We start from the raw sequence: 15,588 nt of genomic DNA, 5'->3' as shown, positions 1-15,588 counted from the left end.
TGATAGTATAGTTCTGCTGGGAGAGAAAATTTTGGCATATATGTAATTCTAATCTCCTAAATTTTATTTGTTATTTTTCATGTGACAGGGAAGCTTTTAATGATAACTGATGTGATGTAAATTGCCATTAATAAGTGTCTGTGCATTGCAAACCTGAATAAAAATGTTATTGTACTATACATTTTTGCCACAGGTGAATGGAAGGAAGATTGCTATGTTACTACCAGGAGACAATAAAGAGGGGTACAAAGATTTAAGTGTTTTCTTTCAGAAACCACAAAAAAACCCTTTTAGTTTGCTTGCTTAAGAATCTTTGTGCTTTTAGCATATAGGAACTGAAATCATAGCAAAGAGAAAAAGCTAATTTATATCCAAAACAGTGTTATAGGAACACTTTTATTCAAACTGCAAGCAATGCAATGTACCTCTTGTCTGTTTTCTAGATGATGCAGTGCTTAAAGCTGGGAGCTTTGTCTCGAACCACTGCCAGCACTCAGATGAACGTTCAGAGCTCACGGTCACATGCTATCTTTACTATACACTTATGTCAAACCAGAGTCTGTCCTGCATTTAACACTGTATGTATCTTTGCGGTTATTAAACTTCACTTTAGTAACCATTTTTCAAAATGTGAATATGGTTTTGGCAGCCACTGCTATTTGAATTGCACTTAGTAAAGATGCTACAGTCATCATCATGCTCGATGAATTTGCTAAGCATTATAATAATTTGATTTAATCTGTGCATATGTAACCATCCCCTAGCCAGAGGCAACAATAAACTGCAGTCTCGTACATGAACCTGCCCATTCTCCTCTAGCGTTTTCTTCAGTATTTTGTTGCAACATACACAAGTAAGAAAGTTTAAAATGTAATTTGTCTTTAATTGGGAAAGCATTTTTAAGTGTCTTAGTAGTTTGGTTTAAGCTTGCAGCTATCTGAAAATGCTTGGATATTCCAGACTAAGTGTTGATATCCAACAAGGAGCAAGTAGAAAAGCATTCGATTCTGAAGCTTAGCATATTTATTTCAAATGGATATGTATTTGGGGTTCAGATGTGGTGTTAAGTCTATGCATTTAACCTGAAATTTAAATTATGAATATACACAGAGTTCTTCTGTAGAAGATTTTTTTTCTCCTGTAAACGTTCAGTTGTCAGTTGCTGTTGGTGTATCTTGTAAAGAGGAGAGTTTTGAATAAATCCATACTACTGAGAACTGCAGTAGTTTCAGGGGGAGTTAATTTGATTATTCTAAAAGTATCAACATTTTTAAAAATTTTGGTGAACTTCTAAGTACCTCGCTAGTATTTTATACATGGATATCACATTTTTAAGCATGTGGAACAGTGAACTTGATTTTTAATGTCTTCGGGGTGGTGTTGCTTTTTTTTTTTTTAAACACTACAAATAATCATTTGCAGGCAAAATGAGGGTCACCCCCTGCTCCCTTGTGGTATGTAGACCTCATTTATACCGGTTAAAAACACTCCTTCCTGCTTTCCACACTGAAACTGTGGACCTGGTGGCGTGGGCAGCTGTCTTCTCACTCAGGAGGGGGTGGCATCACACTTCATCCCAGACAGGGTACCTTGGTCACTGCACAGGGACACTGTATGCTTGGAGGTTTTGTTGAAAACTGTCTGTGCAGCTGAAGAGTGAGAACTTACCTGGGAGCCTTGTTTCCTGCAGGCCCTCAGCACAGAAACCCGCTGGTGCACTTGCAGCCTTCCCCACTAGCTGAGCCACCTGCAGGACTCTTGCCTGGCCCTGGCCTGGTTCTTAACAAAAGCTTGTGTTAGAGGAATAGGTGGCCACCTTCTGCCTTGTGTCAAAATGTGTTTTGTTCCTTCTTTTTTAGGGGACATGAACAAGGTAATTTGTCTGCCTGGAGTAGGGCATTGCTAGATCCTGAATCTGAAAACAGCACCCTCCTTTTTCCCTGTAGTATTTAGGAGAGTAGAGATTAGACCTGACACTGGCCTCTGAATGCTCCCAGAATACAAATTAATAAGAGCCCTTATTGGATGGCCAGGAGAGATGCAGCTCAAGTTTCTGTTGTTGCTGCTGTCTGTAGACAACAGTTTTGGGAGACCTTCGTTACTAGGGCAACGTAGTTCCAGGGATGACTGTGTGGGCTCTGTGCCTGTCTCTCTGCGCATGGTCTGGGTGCCCGGGGTGGGCAGGCAGCCAGGGCTGCAGTGCACAGCCACCCTGCTCCTCACCCTGTGTTCACACAGTCCCGTCCGTGCTTCTCAGAAGTTTCTGGGTGTATGTTTGATTTACTAAATAAGTGAGAGAGGAAAGGGTGCGTTAATTGTTGCGTTGAGGTCTGGGAAAGAGAGAGTGATCCACCAGCAGCACAAATGTCAAAATAGCTGAAAAAGTGTGATAGTCGAGTCTCGTGGAAGTGGCACAATTCCTGGTTTCTTCTGAAACTGCTACAAAAGGAGATCACTTAAGCAGCATGGTTTAATTACTGTGAGAACAGTTTGGTTTGCAGCCACACGTTACCTGTTGCAATACTGGAGGGAGCTGTGGGCTGGCAGATTAAGGACATAAAGATCGCTGCCCCAGAATACCTGAGGTTTTTTAAAATAAAACCCCCAAACAATCCATGCTTACTGTGATAGAATATTCCTAATAAAGCCTGTAGATTGGGCTGTATGCATATAAGTCAAGTATACACTAGATATATGCCTATTATGTGCTGCCATGGCAAGTAGGTAGAAATTGCCATGCAATGGGTATCTTAGCAGGAAGGTCAGCAACTGAATGATTTAAAGATTTTTCTCATTTGGTGTTGCTTTCACAGCAACAGGTCAAACTACACTTAGAGTAAAATAAATCACAGTATATGGTACAGCTACAGTAATTGACAAAAAAAAAGGCCTGGGAGGATTATCTAATGAAATAGGATAATTTTACTGTTGTGCTTTGGGATGTGAAGTGGGAAGAGGCTGAGGGTTCAGTACCTGCCCATAGTGCAGTGTGTTCCTGGGCACTGATGGAAGTGTGCATCAGGTGCCGGTCATTACAACTTCCTTGGGGCAGGGAGAAAAAGAAAAGAACCTCTTCTTTCTCTCTTGTTCTCTCTGCTGTCCTTATTTCCTGATCAAGTCAGAACTGCTGGTGGAATACTGGCTGCTGGGAAAACTTAAAAAAACAATTCCTAAAATGAAGCTGAAGAATCATGCTACAGGGAAGCTGATGATGGGGATTAGAGAGGTGTAAAATCAAAATATCTTTCAGTTATTTGACAGGCTTATGAACTGCTAATTTAGGAGGGCAATATTATCATTACTTTTTTAAAAATCAATTTCCTTTGACAATTGATTTATGACTTGCATTCCAGGAGAGGTACACATCTTGTTGACTAAGTTGCTGATAAGTTTTATATTTTTAATATGCCTATTCTCCCCTTCCCTGAAACAATTGTAGGCCATATTTAGAAGCAATTGGTATACAGGTATTCATGTGCATCTAGACCTGGGTCATCAAGAATATGTTAGTGGATATGACTAAAATGGAGACAGTTTTTTGAGAGATGTTGATGTTGTTATAAGAGAATAAATAAATAAATAAGGAAGGAGATGGGCATGATAAACAGGTAGTCTTGTAATTAATTGTTGATTTGAATTTTGCAGTAGACAAATGTTAATGTGAAAGATCTTACCAAGCTTTATGGGTTCTTCTTTATTTCAGGATAATGCCACTGATAACAGGATAATATCTGAATCTTCTGAAATGAATGAATTTGAAACTCTTACTGCCAAGTTCCATTTTGTTGATCTAGCAGGATCTGAAAGGTTAAAGCGAACAGGAGCTACAGGGGAAAGGGCAAAAGAAGGCATTTCCATCAACTGTGGACTAGTAAGACTACACAATTTGTTTCCATAGGCTATTGGTACCATCTTTGCTTCCTTCTTGTATCAATTGTTTTTGTAGTCCCTAAAATAGAAATGGATTATGTGCATAACAAGGACTGTAGCATGAGACGTAACAGCGTATATTGATTCTTACTGGGTTCTGGCTTGCTAACGCTTTCTCTGTTATACTAGACCCTAACTAGCAAGTTATAGCACTTCTAATTGTGGCAAAATACAATATAATATGTTATGCTAACTTTTAAAAGATAGAGACATTATTTTAACATTTTTTATTTTCATTTTTTATTCTGTCAAGACCCAAACAATTGGAGAACATTACAGGCAGTTTGCAAGGAGTACCGGCATATGAAATGTCAACAATGAATAAGCTTAACTGATCAACAGATCCTGGTTCTTTGTTATAATTATGAAACATAATGTAATACAACCCTTGGCAAAACACTTCTAAGTAGAAATGCAATTTTTAACTTATAGCATCACTTTATATTTTTTTGGTCTGTGTACTGGCTCTCTGTGCAGATTTTTAATGAAGTGTATTGTTTTATTTAATTATGACTACACTGAAAAGTAGAACTAGTGATTATCAGTGGAGACTGTACTTTTATGCCTTTGTTTTGAGCTACTTGGCTGTGTGGAGGCTCTGTGCAATTCTGTTTTTAAAGACTCAAAGTACACTTTTTTTTTATGCAAAAACATGCGCTTTTTCTGATCTAGTGTGTAGTACCAGAGAGGTATTCTGCAACTAGAACTTTCTTAGTGATTCTCTTGCTATCACGACAGTGTTTGTTTTCTGTAGTTACTCTGGTTATATTATATGGAAGACAAAGGAAATTCAGTTCAACTTCATCATTGATTTAAACACAGAGCCAACATAAATTTGGAGGCTTAGATGAAATAGATGTATCCTTAACAAATTGGATACAAAATGCATGAAAGCGAAAATCGGTGTGATAAAAGTATTATTTTATATGATCACAAAACTTTCATTTACAGTGAATTCCAGCCCTCAGTTTTGGGAAACAGATTGAAAGGGATTTAAATAGTTCAAAGCAGTCACAGAATGCGGTGTATATGCAGTTCTTCAACTGCTGGGTGCAGTAAGACCATTTTCAAGACTCTGAATTGGCTGTACAGGGTGCCATCTAGAGGAATGTTCTTTAATTTGACATATGAATAATCTGACTGAAGTACCTGCAGTTGCACTTCTAAAAATAATTTTACAGCCAAATGTTAGGTTGTTTATAAACATGATTTAGACCCTTTCTTAGGAATGAAATAGGATAGCAATGGACTACATAATTTCAAGCCTTAAATGCTGTAATCTTCATCAGACCTCCTTATTTCATATCTGTAGGGATAGTAAATTCTGATTTTTTTTTTCATGTCAATTCCCCATATCTCTCTATAAATCTAGCATAAAGCAGAGTTGATAGAATTAATTTAAAAAAGAATATTGCTGCTGCTAGAGATAGAGATCAGCTTTAATAATCATCAAAAGTAAATGTTTCTTATGTGAAGTAGTTCTAACTTTAGTGTGTATGAAATATTAATAGACAGTGCATGCAAATTTTGCTTAGCACTTGCAGATACCAGACTGCAAGTCATCTGATTCACTGCTGATAGCATGAAAGTTTAAAGAGATCTACTGTAAAATGTAAAAATCTTCAGAATTTTTTTAATTATGTTAACTTCCATGAGAATAATTTCTTTACAATATGTAGATCTCAGCTTATAGCTTTTTAAAAATATAAAACTACTCAGGAACTGATTCGAACTTGTGTGTTATGTGATTTGGTGTTTTATAGCTGGCACTTGGCAATGTAATAAGTGCACTGGGAGATAAAAGTAAGAAGGCAACTCACGTACCGTACAGAGATTCAAAGCTTACAAGGCTACTTCAGGACTCTCTTGGGGGAAACAGGTATGAAAACTAGAACATTTTATGTATTTCATTGTGAATGAACATGAATGAGTACATAATCTTCAGAAAGTAAAATAAACATTAAACAACGATAAAAGAGCCACTCTTCTTGTTGGAGGGAGGTTCTGAAGATAAATTACTGTCATGATAGAAAATGCTGGGAATCTGAAAGGATTTTAGGAATACAGGATTTTAAAGAGGCTTTTTGCATTCTTTTTTCAGTGCTGTTATAACTTTACTAGACATGATGCTTTGAGTTACTTAGAAATTACCAGGACAAGTCCTTTCCATGAAGACATCTTTAGATTATAGACAGCATAAATGGTAAAATTTGTTATTGTGTTAGAGCCTTTGTAATTACAGTGTAGTTTAAACCTGTGATGAGTTTCTCCTTCAGAGATTGTTTTTTGTTACTTTTTTTTATTTTTAAATGGTGCTTGTTTGCTCCGATTGCCATGCACAGGAGCATGGAGTCAGCTCACCACAGACACTGGCATCTTTTGTAAAGTTTGTATATCTCAGGGCATAGTCCAGTTATCTGATGTTGGATTAGAGCCTAATAAAAGCAAACCACTCTGTCACTGGAGTTGTCTGTATGAATGTCGTGGTTTGGGCCGGGTTGCCTAATAATGAGATTACAGATGCTCTCCCCCACCTCTTGCTCCAACCAGAGGAAGAAGAGAGGTAAAGAGATTTATGAGTTTAGGCAAAACTAAATTAGTTTAATGAAATATTAAAATAAAAAAAAGGGAAATAAATAGATACAAAATATATAAACATATACAAACCCGTATCAAGCTCCCAGGGAGATGTCACTGTCGGGCACTAGGAAAGTCCCAGACTGGTCTCAGTGATGAATGGGAACTGGATTCCGGAACACTCTGATGGGGATCAAAGGTAGACAAACTGACAGGATGATCCTCATTGAAGAAGAGCCCTTGGAGAGGAGGCAACTAGGCCCCTGCCATCCCTCAGCTTTTATCCTGAGCATGGGCAGATGGGATGGAACACCCTATTGGTCAGTTTGGGTCACCTGACCTGCCCACGCCTCCCCACAGGTGGGACCCCTCCATGGGGTAAGCAACCAGGTCAGCTGACCCTGGTTGCCACGGCAACAGGTACAAGCAAGAGCCTCTGTCACTGTAGGGGAAGTTGGCCCTGCGCCACCCCACACCAGGACAAGGAACCTGTTCTGTGTACCTACTGCACTGGCAAGGAAGAGAGGCTTTGGCCTCTAGAAGCTTCGTCTACTCAAACATTAACAAATTTGTTACAAAAATAAAATCTGTATTGTTTTAACATTAACATGTACAAATACAAAAGGGGGTGTAGTTGAGTATGCTTCAGCAAGTTAGTATTCTTATTCCTCTATTTAATCCAATATCATTGACTGCTGTTTTTAGGAGGGTAGGAAGTTTTCTGAATCTTTCACAAAGGAATAGGGAGAAGCGGAAGAGAGTTCTTAAATTGTTGCTCTATTCTTTAGAGAGATGCCCTGCAGCACTGCAGTGCAAGAAAAAGCAAAGCGCCAGACAAAAAAGTAAAATAAAGGCTAGAATTTTTAGAAGTGCTTAAGGGAGAAAGAAAGTCAAGAATTATGAAAAAATAATCAGCAGAAGTCAAGAGCATAGCTCTTCCTGGAAATAACTACAAATAGCACTGCTAGACTAAATTTTATATCAAATAGACTAGCTAATGAGCATTTTCTCCAAACACTTCTAAAATTGCACTTTTGTTAAAATAGTATTTTGACTGTAAAATGTTTTCCTTTTATAGCTCTACTGCTCCCCCTCCTGTTCTTTAGGAGAAATTGCAAAATTTAGTGTATAATGTGTAGATCACAAATGCTGTCTCAGAGCATTTACGAGAATATTCAGATATACTCTTTCTATCTGTTTCTGACGTTAAATTTGTGCACACATGCACACCCCTCCCCCCCCCCTCTTTTTATTTATGTGTTCATAGAATCGTGAGTTGGAAGGGACCTTTAAAGGTCATCTACTCAGACCCCTTGCAATGAGCAGGGACATCTTCGACTAGATCAGGTTACTCAGAGCTCTGTCCAGCCTGACCTTGAATTTTTGCAGGGATGGGGCAACTACAGCTTCTCTGGGCAACCTGTGCCAGTGTTTCACCACCCTCATTGTAAAAAAATAATTCCTTAAATCTAGTCTAAATCTACCCTCTTTTAGTTTAAAGCCATTACCCCTTGTCCTATCACAATGGGCCCTGCTAAAAAGTCTGTCCCAATCTTTGCTGTAGGCCCCCTTTAAGTACTGAAAGGCCACAATGTGTTCTCGCCAGAGCCTTCGCTTCTCCAGGCTGAACAACCTCACCTCTCAGCCTGTCCTCATAGCAGAGGTGTTCCATCCCTCTGATCATTTTTGTGACCCTCCTCTGGACCCACTCCAACAGGCCCATGTCTTTCCTGTGCTGAGGGCTCCAGAGATGGATGGAGTACTCCAGGTGGGGTCTCACCAGAGTGGAGTAGAGGGGCAGAACTACCTCCCTCGACCTGCTGGCCATGATTCTTTTTCTGCAGCCCAGGATAGGGTTGGCTTTCTGGGCTGCAAGCGCACATTGTTGACCCATGTCCAACTTTTCATCCACCTTTTCTTCAAGTCCTTCTCAGCAGGGCTGCTCTCAGTCCCTTAATCTCCCAGCCTGTATTGATACTGGGGTTTGCCCTGACCCAGGTGCAGGACTCTGCATTTGGCCTTGCTAAACCTCATGAGGTTCACACGGGCCCACTTCTCGAGCTTGTCCAGATGATATATATGCTGAGACATGTCAAATTAGAAGTTTGCTGTTAATGAAGAGTTGTACAAAAAACCCCAACAAACTGACCCACTATATGATTCAGACAGGAAAGTGGAGTTCAAGTTGTTCAGTTTTCAAGACAAACACCTAGCAGAACTAGTCTTCTGAATTTTAGAATAGTAATCACATTCTCAACTGAAAGCACAAGTAGTCCTGATGTCTGAATTAATAATTTGTTCTTAATCTCAGATATTCTTGTCTTGAGGACTAAACTCAAACATTTTGGGGAACTCACACAAAGGTACATGGGAGGTCTGAGAAAAGAATTGCTGAAACTGAATCTTCCCTGTATCCTCAGGCTAGTTACTCTTTCCAGTCTGGTTTCCCAGTGTGTATGGTGAAAGTAATTGTTTGCCTCACAAAGGGTTGAAGGGATTAATTTGTTTGTCTTGGTCTGAAATTATAGAAAATGAAGATCAGAATCTGGTCTGCCTAATGCAGATACTGCTCCATTGCCCTGGAGACAGTGCACTCTTCCTAATGCAACCACCTAAGCTTTAACATACAAGAGAGAAGCGAATTCTTCCAAATCTGGAGGGGAGGACTCAGTTCATGAAATATAGGTGTTTCCCTCTATTGGGGATTTAGGCCATGTAGGCACCTTCAGAGTATGATCTACAGCTGGAACTCTTAGTTCTGACCCCTCTAGGCTGTTCTCATCTGATGTGAAATGAGAATGTGCTCCAGGGAGAAGAGAGGAGAGGTTCCTTCATCTGCCTATTGAATGATGAAACCACTTGGTTGGAATGAATAACTTTTTGCCTGCCTTCTGCTTTTGTCCCACTGATTCTTGCTTGTCTGTCTGCTCAGTCTTCCATTTGGAGCAGGGAGTTATAGTGTTACCCTGCATATCCCATGATGGGATAGCTAGAGGGTGTTGTAGGACCCTGAAAGGAAGATGGTTGTTTATAGTCTTCTTGGGCCTAGAACTCAGGTTCTGCTGCTTTTTGTGGAAGTGCTCTAGGCAGTGGTGGTCTGAGACATGGAATAAATAGTTATAGTCAGATGTACTAAGGGTAAGTACTAGCTTGTGGGCTTCTATTGGAGAGTAGGAGATAACTCGCAGTGGAGAATTCAGGCAGTTTGCATCTTGGTAGTACCTGAGGTAGATGGTAAGTACCCTAGGCAGTTGTGTGTCCATGCATGGACAGCTAAGGTGAACATTCAGGCAGCTTTCGGATTAAGTATGTAGGAACCTCAGGAATTAATGAGAGTAGGCAGTCCTGACTACTTTGTGATTCAAATTCATGTCTAGGACTTTAGGTTGATCTTAAGGACTTAATCACACATAAACTGAGATTTAGGGAAACAATATAATTTGGAAAAAAACCCTCTAGGAACACGGATTAATTGCTTTTATAACTTTACACATAGAGCAATTAATGATGTAGCATCTCCTGTGCTACGCTGGGGTGATATGAGATGTAACAGTGCTGAAATTTGTAGTTGACAGTCTTCTACTGTGCGTTAGAGGAGTATTTTCACAGGTGTTACGAAGTCACTATTCTTGTTTCACCTTCAGCCTGAAGACTTGTTAGCTTCTCTCTCCTCCTTTTGTTCTTGATGTGTAATGCTGACCTATGTTTGTAACTTGCAGTCAAACACTCATGATAGCATGTGTGAGTCCTTCAGATCGAGACTTCATGGAGACCTTGAACACATTAAAGTATGCCAACCGGGCACGGAACATCAAGAACAAGGTGATGGTTAATCAGGATAGGGCTAGTCAACAAATAAATGCTTTGCGCAGTGAGATTACACGGCTACAGATGGAACTCATGGAATACAAAACAGTAAGTGTATCCTCTTAGAAGTTCTGCTTTTTAAATGCTTACAGTTCTACAGCTTGTTTTTCTGTTGGCTACTTCTAGTTTATACACTAAAAAAAAAAAATGAATAGCAGTCCTAACTTAAACAGCACTTCTAATTCCAGTGATTACCAAATGTTTTTAGAAAACCTGGATTTCATCCCTAGAGAAAAGATGCATCAATGAATGCCAATGACATCAACAGATGCTGCATGCTATTTGCTTTTTGAAAGGCAAAAATTGACCTTGTTTTGCTCAGCAATGAGAAATAATCACTTCCAAATCAAAAATGACCAGATTTGGCTTGGGACACAAATGAATGTGAACAGTTATTGTGTATTGCTCTTAAACTTAGACAGCTAAAACAATTTGTGTTTTTAAAAATACCTTTTAAATTGCATAAGCTTTATACTCATACTACACAATAACCATTTCTTTCTGAAATTTTTAACAAATAATGTTTTCACCAATAAATGTGGTTGCCAAACAGTGTCTTGCTCCTTTGTTATCCCTGAGATAGTATCCCGATTTGATAAAGAATTGTCTTCTCATTTCGTAACCTCTTCAAGAGTTTGTATTTCAGACTAAGATGGAATTACATAGCATACAAATGGTAAGGTGTTGGCCAGACATCAATGTTTTGAAAACTATCTGTTTATCCATTGTTTTACACTTTTTGAGAGAAGAATATCTTTTGCTATGGGTGTCCATGTGGAATTTCAAGTAATCTGTGGATTGCTTTGGCAAGTTAAAATTTTTTTCATCTGTAGGTCAGCTTTTACTAGTAATAAAATATCTTTACTTTCTTAAGGGTAAAAGGATTATAGATGAAGAAGGTGTTGAAAGCATCAATGACATGTTTCATGAAAATGCGATGCTGCAAACAGAAAACAACAACCTGCGTGTTAGAATTAAAGCAATGCAAGAGACTATTGATGCGCTGAGAGCCAGAATAACGCAGCTTATGAGTGACCAGGCTAACCAAGTGCTAGCCAGAGCAGGTATGCTGTGGGTGCCTTCTGCGTGTGTGTAAACTGCTTAGTAAGTTCATGAACTTAAATCAGTTATTTGGTTTTGCTTGTTTTTGCATCCCTTAGAATGAAGCTATACCTTTGTAACAGTAATGTAGGACCGGCTTTGGCAGGGATAGGCCCCCGTCTAATTCTTTCCTCTGTTTCTGGAGACTTCTAATAACAGAAATAGTTTGGTACCCCGATTTGACCATTCATTTAGGACAATGAGCAACATGAAACGTGAAATAATACCTTTGGATAGGAATTACTTGTATGCTTAGTTTTATATGGACTTAAATGTTTTGCTTCAGATGAGGACCTGGACACAGATGGGTGAATGTTGGCTTGCTTTTCATCTCATAGAATAATCAACTGATTGACTTACCATGACTGCATTGTTCTTTTTATGCACTGTTTGTCGGGTTACTTTTGATTTATGGTACATGCATTGTTAGAAGATGCTAATATGGAAAACAAATGAGAGAGAAAAAGTTACTTGTAATAATCCTGATCATATGACACAGAAGAACCAAAAACTTAGTGCAGCTTAAGGAGGAAATCTCTTTTACAAATCAGATAAGATATAAACATGTAGCCCATATGACCATTTCTCTTTCCTTGTACCTTGTGGTTAGTAGCTGTATTCAAATATATATGCTGTTACCGTCCTTTCTCAATTTTTCTCTTTCCCCCACCTCCCTCTTTCTCTATGTCCTTCAAAGGAGAAGGTAATGAAGAAATTAGCAACATGATTCATAATTATATCAAGGAAATTGAAGATCTCAGGTATTTGCATAATATGTATTTGAACAATATTTATTAAAAAAAATAAAATACTAGAAGTGTTCGTAAGTAAATACTTCCACTGTTTTCCTGTGCAGGGATAACTTTAGGACAGTGGTCCTTCAGCTTTTTAGACCATCTGGTGTTGCTCTTGGCCACGATAAATTAAAATGTTAAAGATGAAGCTGACAATAGAAATGAAAGTAAGATGTTGCCTAAATAATGATGATAACTTGATATTGTTCCACAAAGGACAGCAAAATTTGAAACAATTGTTTTATAACTTCATAACTTCATATATAAATGATAGTACTGAGAAATTACTTGTTACAATTTAGTGTTAAAAAAAAGCATCTGCTTTCTCTTTAAATTAAAAAAATATTAAATAATTTAGATATTTTCTCCTGATTTTTTTTTTTTTTCATGATACACCTCCAAGAAATAATCTGGCCTATTCCCAGAGCTTTTTTGTAGCATTAGTGTTATGTGTATATACATACAGCATACGCAGATAATATACATACAGCTATATATACACAGATATATTATACAGACATTTCAATGTATTCTGTCTAGGCTATATCATATATGTCCAATATACATAACCATTGTGTAAAATGGTCTCATCAAGGGATTTACTACACTTGTTTTTTGTGAGACTTCACCTTGGTTTATAACTTCTTTTTAGACTTATTTTAATGCATTACAGTTACAGATGTTAAAGAGTATATATCTCATGCATTAGCAATACTTTTGATTCATGGTCTACAATTCTTCCTTTTTTTTTTTTTCTTTTTAAGAGCAAAACTATTAGAAAGTGAAGCAGTGAATGAAAATCTTCGACGCAACTTGTCAAGAGCTTCAACAAGATCCACGTATTTTGGTGGACCATCAGCATTTTCTGCTTCTATGCTTTCTTCAGAGAAAGAGACAATGGAAATTCTAGATATAGCCAAGAAAGATCTAGAAAAGCTGAAAAAAAAAGAAAGGAAAAAGAAAAAGAGGTGGTGTATGAATTACAATGCTATTTGCTTTCTCTTTAGTAGAGAGGTGTGGCTTTTTTAACCACTGAGGCTTTAAAATTCATTTCTTGTTGCTGTGTGGGTTTGGATCCTAAACTGCTGTTCCCTCAAACCCTTTTACACATGAAAGTTATAGGCATTTTTCTTTTGCGTCTTTTCTTCCAGTGAAGTACGCAGTGTTTGTAGAATGAATGTTTCTGCTGTAATGAATTTTTCTATATAATTACGCATAATGGTAAAAGCACAGGTACTCTCCATAAATTTTTATATTATATATTTTTTTTTTAAGAAATGCATCCAAAATTCAACAGGAGTTTTCAAAAACAGTAAACTTTTTTCTACTGTATGTCAAAACTGAAACAGCTTTCTGAAGAAAAGATATTCTGAATAGCTGGGAATTCTTTAGTGGCTCTTGGAATGGCTTCTTTTGCTTTATCTTCTGCTTTTATGAATGTTTTTAATTTGAGGTTTCCTAATTTTCTACAACATCATGCTTTGCTGGTTTTTGCTGTCCAACTTCTCATCTACTAAAATGCTCATGGTCATTGATATAAATGCCTGTTCAGACAGCAGTTAGTACAGCAAGGATCTGTTTGTGTACTCTGAGACTTTGATTCCATTAGAGATCTTCCCGTCTTCCTTGAAATTGTCCATGCTTCTAATCTTCTACTCTTTCTACTAATGGCCCTTCAGACCTCTACAAGCTAAGAGTACAACTAAAACTGTATAAAACTGAAATACAGTTGAAGTATAAAGTAGAGTTGAGTTCCTGTGTCTATAAATCCATTCAGCACACAAATCTCTAATACTTGTAGAGAACACTCATTTTAATAACTGATTTCTTCGTTTGCATATCACTTTTCAGGAAACTCATATTTTTGACTTTGATAGATTTTGGTCTCATGTTTGTAGGAACTTGAGGGGACGATGGAAGTATTAAATGTAATCAGGAGAATGTTCTGGCCTCTATTCAGCCAAACGCTTCAATATGTTCTTTAACTGTAAATGCAAGAACAAAGAGATTTAATTTTGTGTGTTTCAACACATTGTAAAATCAAACATGCATTTAAATACATGCTTAGATAGAGTCCCAAATCTTCAGTTGGGGCCTAAGTATTAGGTAACAGACACGTTTATGTCTAAACAACAGACTAAGGTTACTAGATATATTGAGTAATATCTTACTGTAGGAGATGATCGCTTTAAAAAAACCGTTTGGAAGTTTTACCCTACATACAGTAGTGAGTAAAACACATGGTTGTCCATTTTGGTTGTGGGTTGGTTTTTTCGGTTTGTTTTTTCAAAAGAAGCTTCTGCATCTAGTCATACTTATTCACACCACGACAATAATCTTGTGAATGAGATAGCCAAGTGGTCTGATCCAGTAATAGGGACTACTTACCGTAAATGACTTTTGAGATCAGGTTTTTTTATTCTAACATAGAATTAGAGAACCATGGAAAAATTTAAGTTGGAAGAGACCTTTTGATGGTGCAGCCTCTATCTTAAGGTGGGTCTTGTGTTCTATAGAATGGGATCATACTCTTCAGAGTGCTGGTAAGGTTTGAATCTATCTACTGGCCCATCTTCAGACTGCTTTGTAATAAATTTTTATAAATTTCTGAGGGGCATATGCTAGGAGAAAAATTCCTTAGAAGCTAAGAAATGTTAGAATTTGAGGGATTATGCATATAGCTGTGCTTGTTACCTGCAGATTGCTTCTACCTAATTAATGAAACGCGAAGTCTGTGTTCAGGATATATCGCTGTGAATTTTTACTCTACTGGAATTTCAGGAATTGGCAATAGATAATACTGCTAATGTATCACAAAGGGACAATTTGCCCTGCAGTTTGGTAGGGATTCTTTGCTCTACTTCTGTCTTCTACAGGCATTTAGCTGCTTTCACTGTACTATTTCTTTCTAGGGTTGCTGTTCTTTTAAAGTTGTCTAACTAGCATTTTCATATTAAAATGGGATCGGTAAGCCTAGTTACTAGTTCTGCCCCATCTGCTACCTTTCCTGATCTCTTTGTTTCCTGGTTATGGGTCAGTATTATGAAAGGTGCATAATTTTAAGTACGTGCAACTTAGCTAAATTGTTGTGAGCTAGCCTGAAGATCTAAGAGCCAGTTTCTGAATGAGCAGCAGGTATGTACTGCTATGTATCTGTAGTCTTTAATAAGCATCTGTCATAAAGTTTATTGGAACCAGTTTACACGGCAGTAATGTTTTGGCTACTGAAATAGTGACATGTTTGATTGGAGTGTCCCACAGTGTGACCTGCTCACCAGAAGCTCCAGAGCAAACCTCCCATGTCCCTTTCAATCATTAG

General features: G+C 37.9%; 1 protein-coding gene across 1 annotated transcript in view; it reads left to right on the top strand.

Annotated features, from left to right (window-relative positions):
• Positions 1 to 15,588, top strand: part of KIF21A (kinesin family member 21A) — a 95,651-nt gene that overhangs the window by 37,547 nt on the left and 42,516 nt on the right. Inside the window, exons 5-11 of the mRNA XM_074168115.1 lie at positions 444 to 578; positions 3,704 to 3,871; positions 5,694 to 5,809; positions 10,227 to 10,422; positions 11,249 to 11,438; positions 12,173 to 12,236; positions 13,034 to 13,237. Coding sequence (XP_074024216.1) covers positions 444 to 578; positions 3,704 to 3,871; positions 5,694 to 5,809; positions 10,227 to 10,422; positions 11,249 to 11,438; positions 12,173 to 12,236; positions 13,034 to 13,237 — 1,073 coding nt within the window. The remainder of the gene's footprint in view (positions 1 to 443; positions 579 to 3,703; positions 3,872 to 5,693; positions 5,810 to 10,226; positions 10,423 to 11,248; positions 11,439 to 12,172; positions 12,237 to 13,033; positions 13,238 to 15,588) is intronic.

Source organism: Numenius arquata, chromosome 2 (assembly GCF_964106895.1).
Source record: "Numenius arquata chromosome 2, bNumArq3.hap1.1, whole genome shotgun sequence".
NCBI classification, from domain to species: Eukaryota; Metazoa; Chordata; class Aves; order Charadriiformes; family Scolopacidae; genus Numenius; species Numenius arquata.
This window is presented reverse-complemented; position numbering and strand designations above follow the sequence as displayed.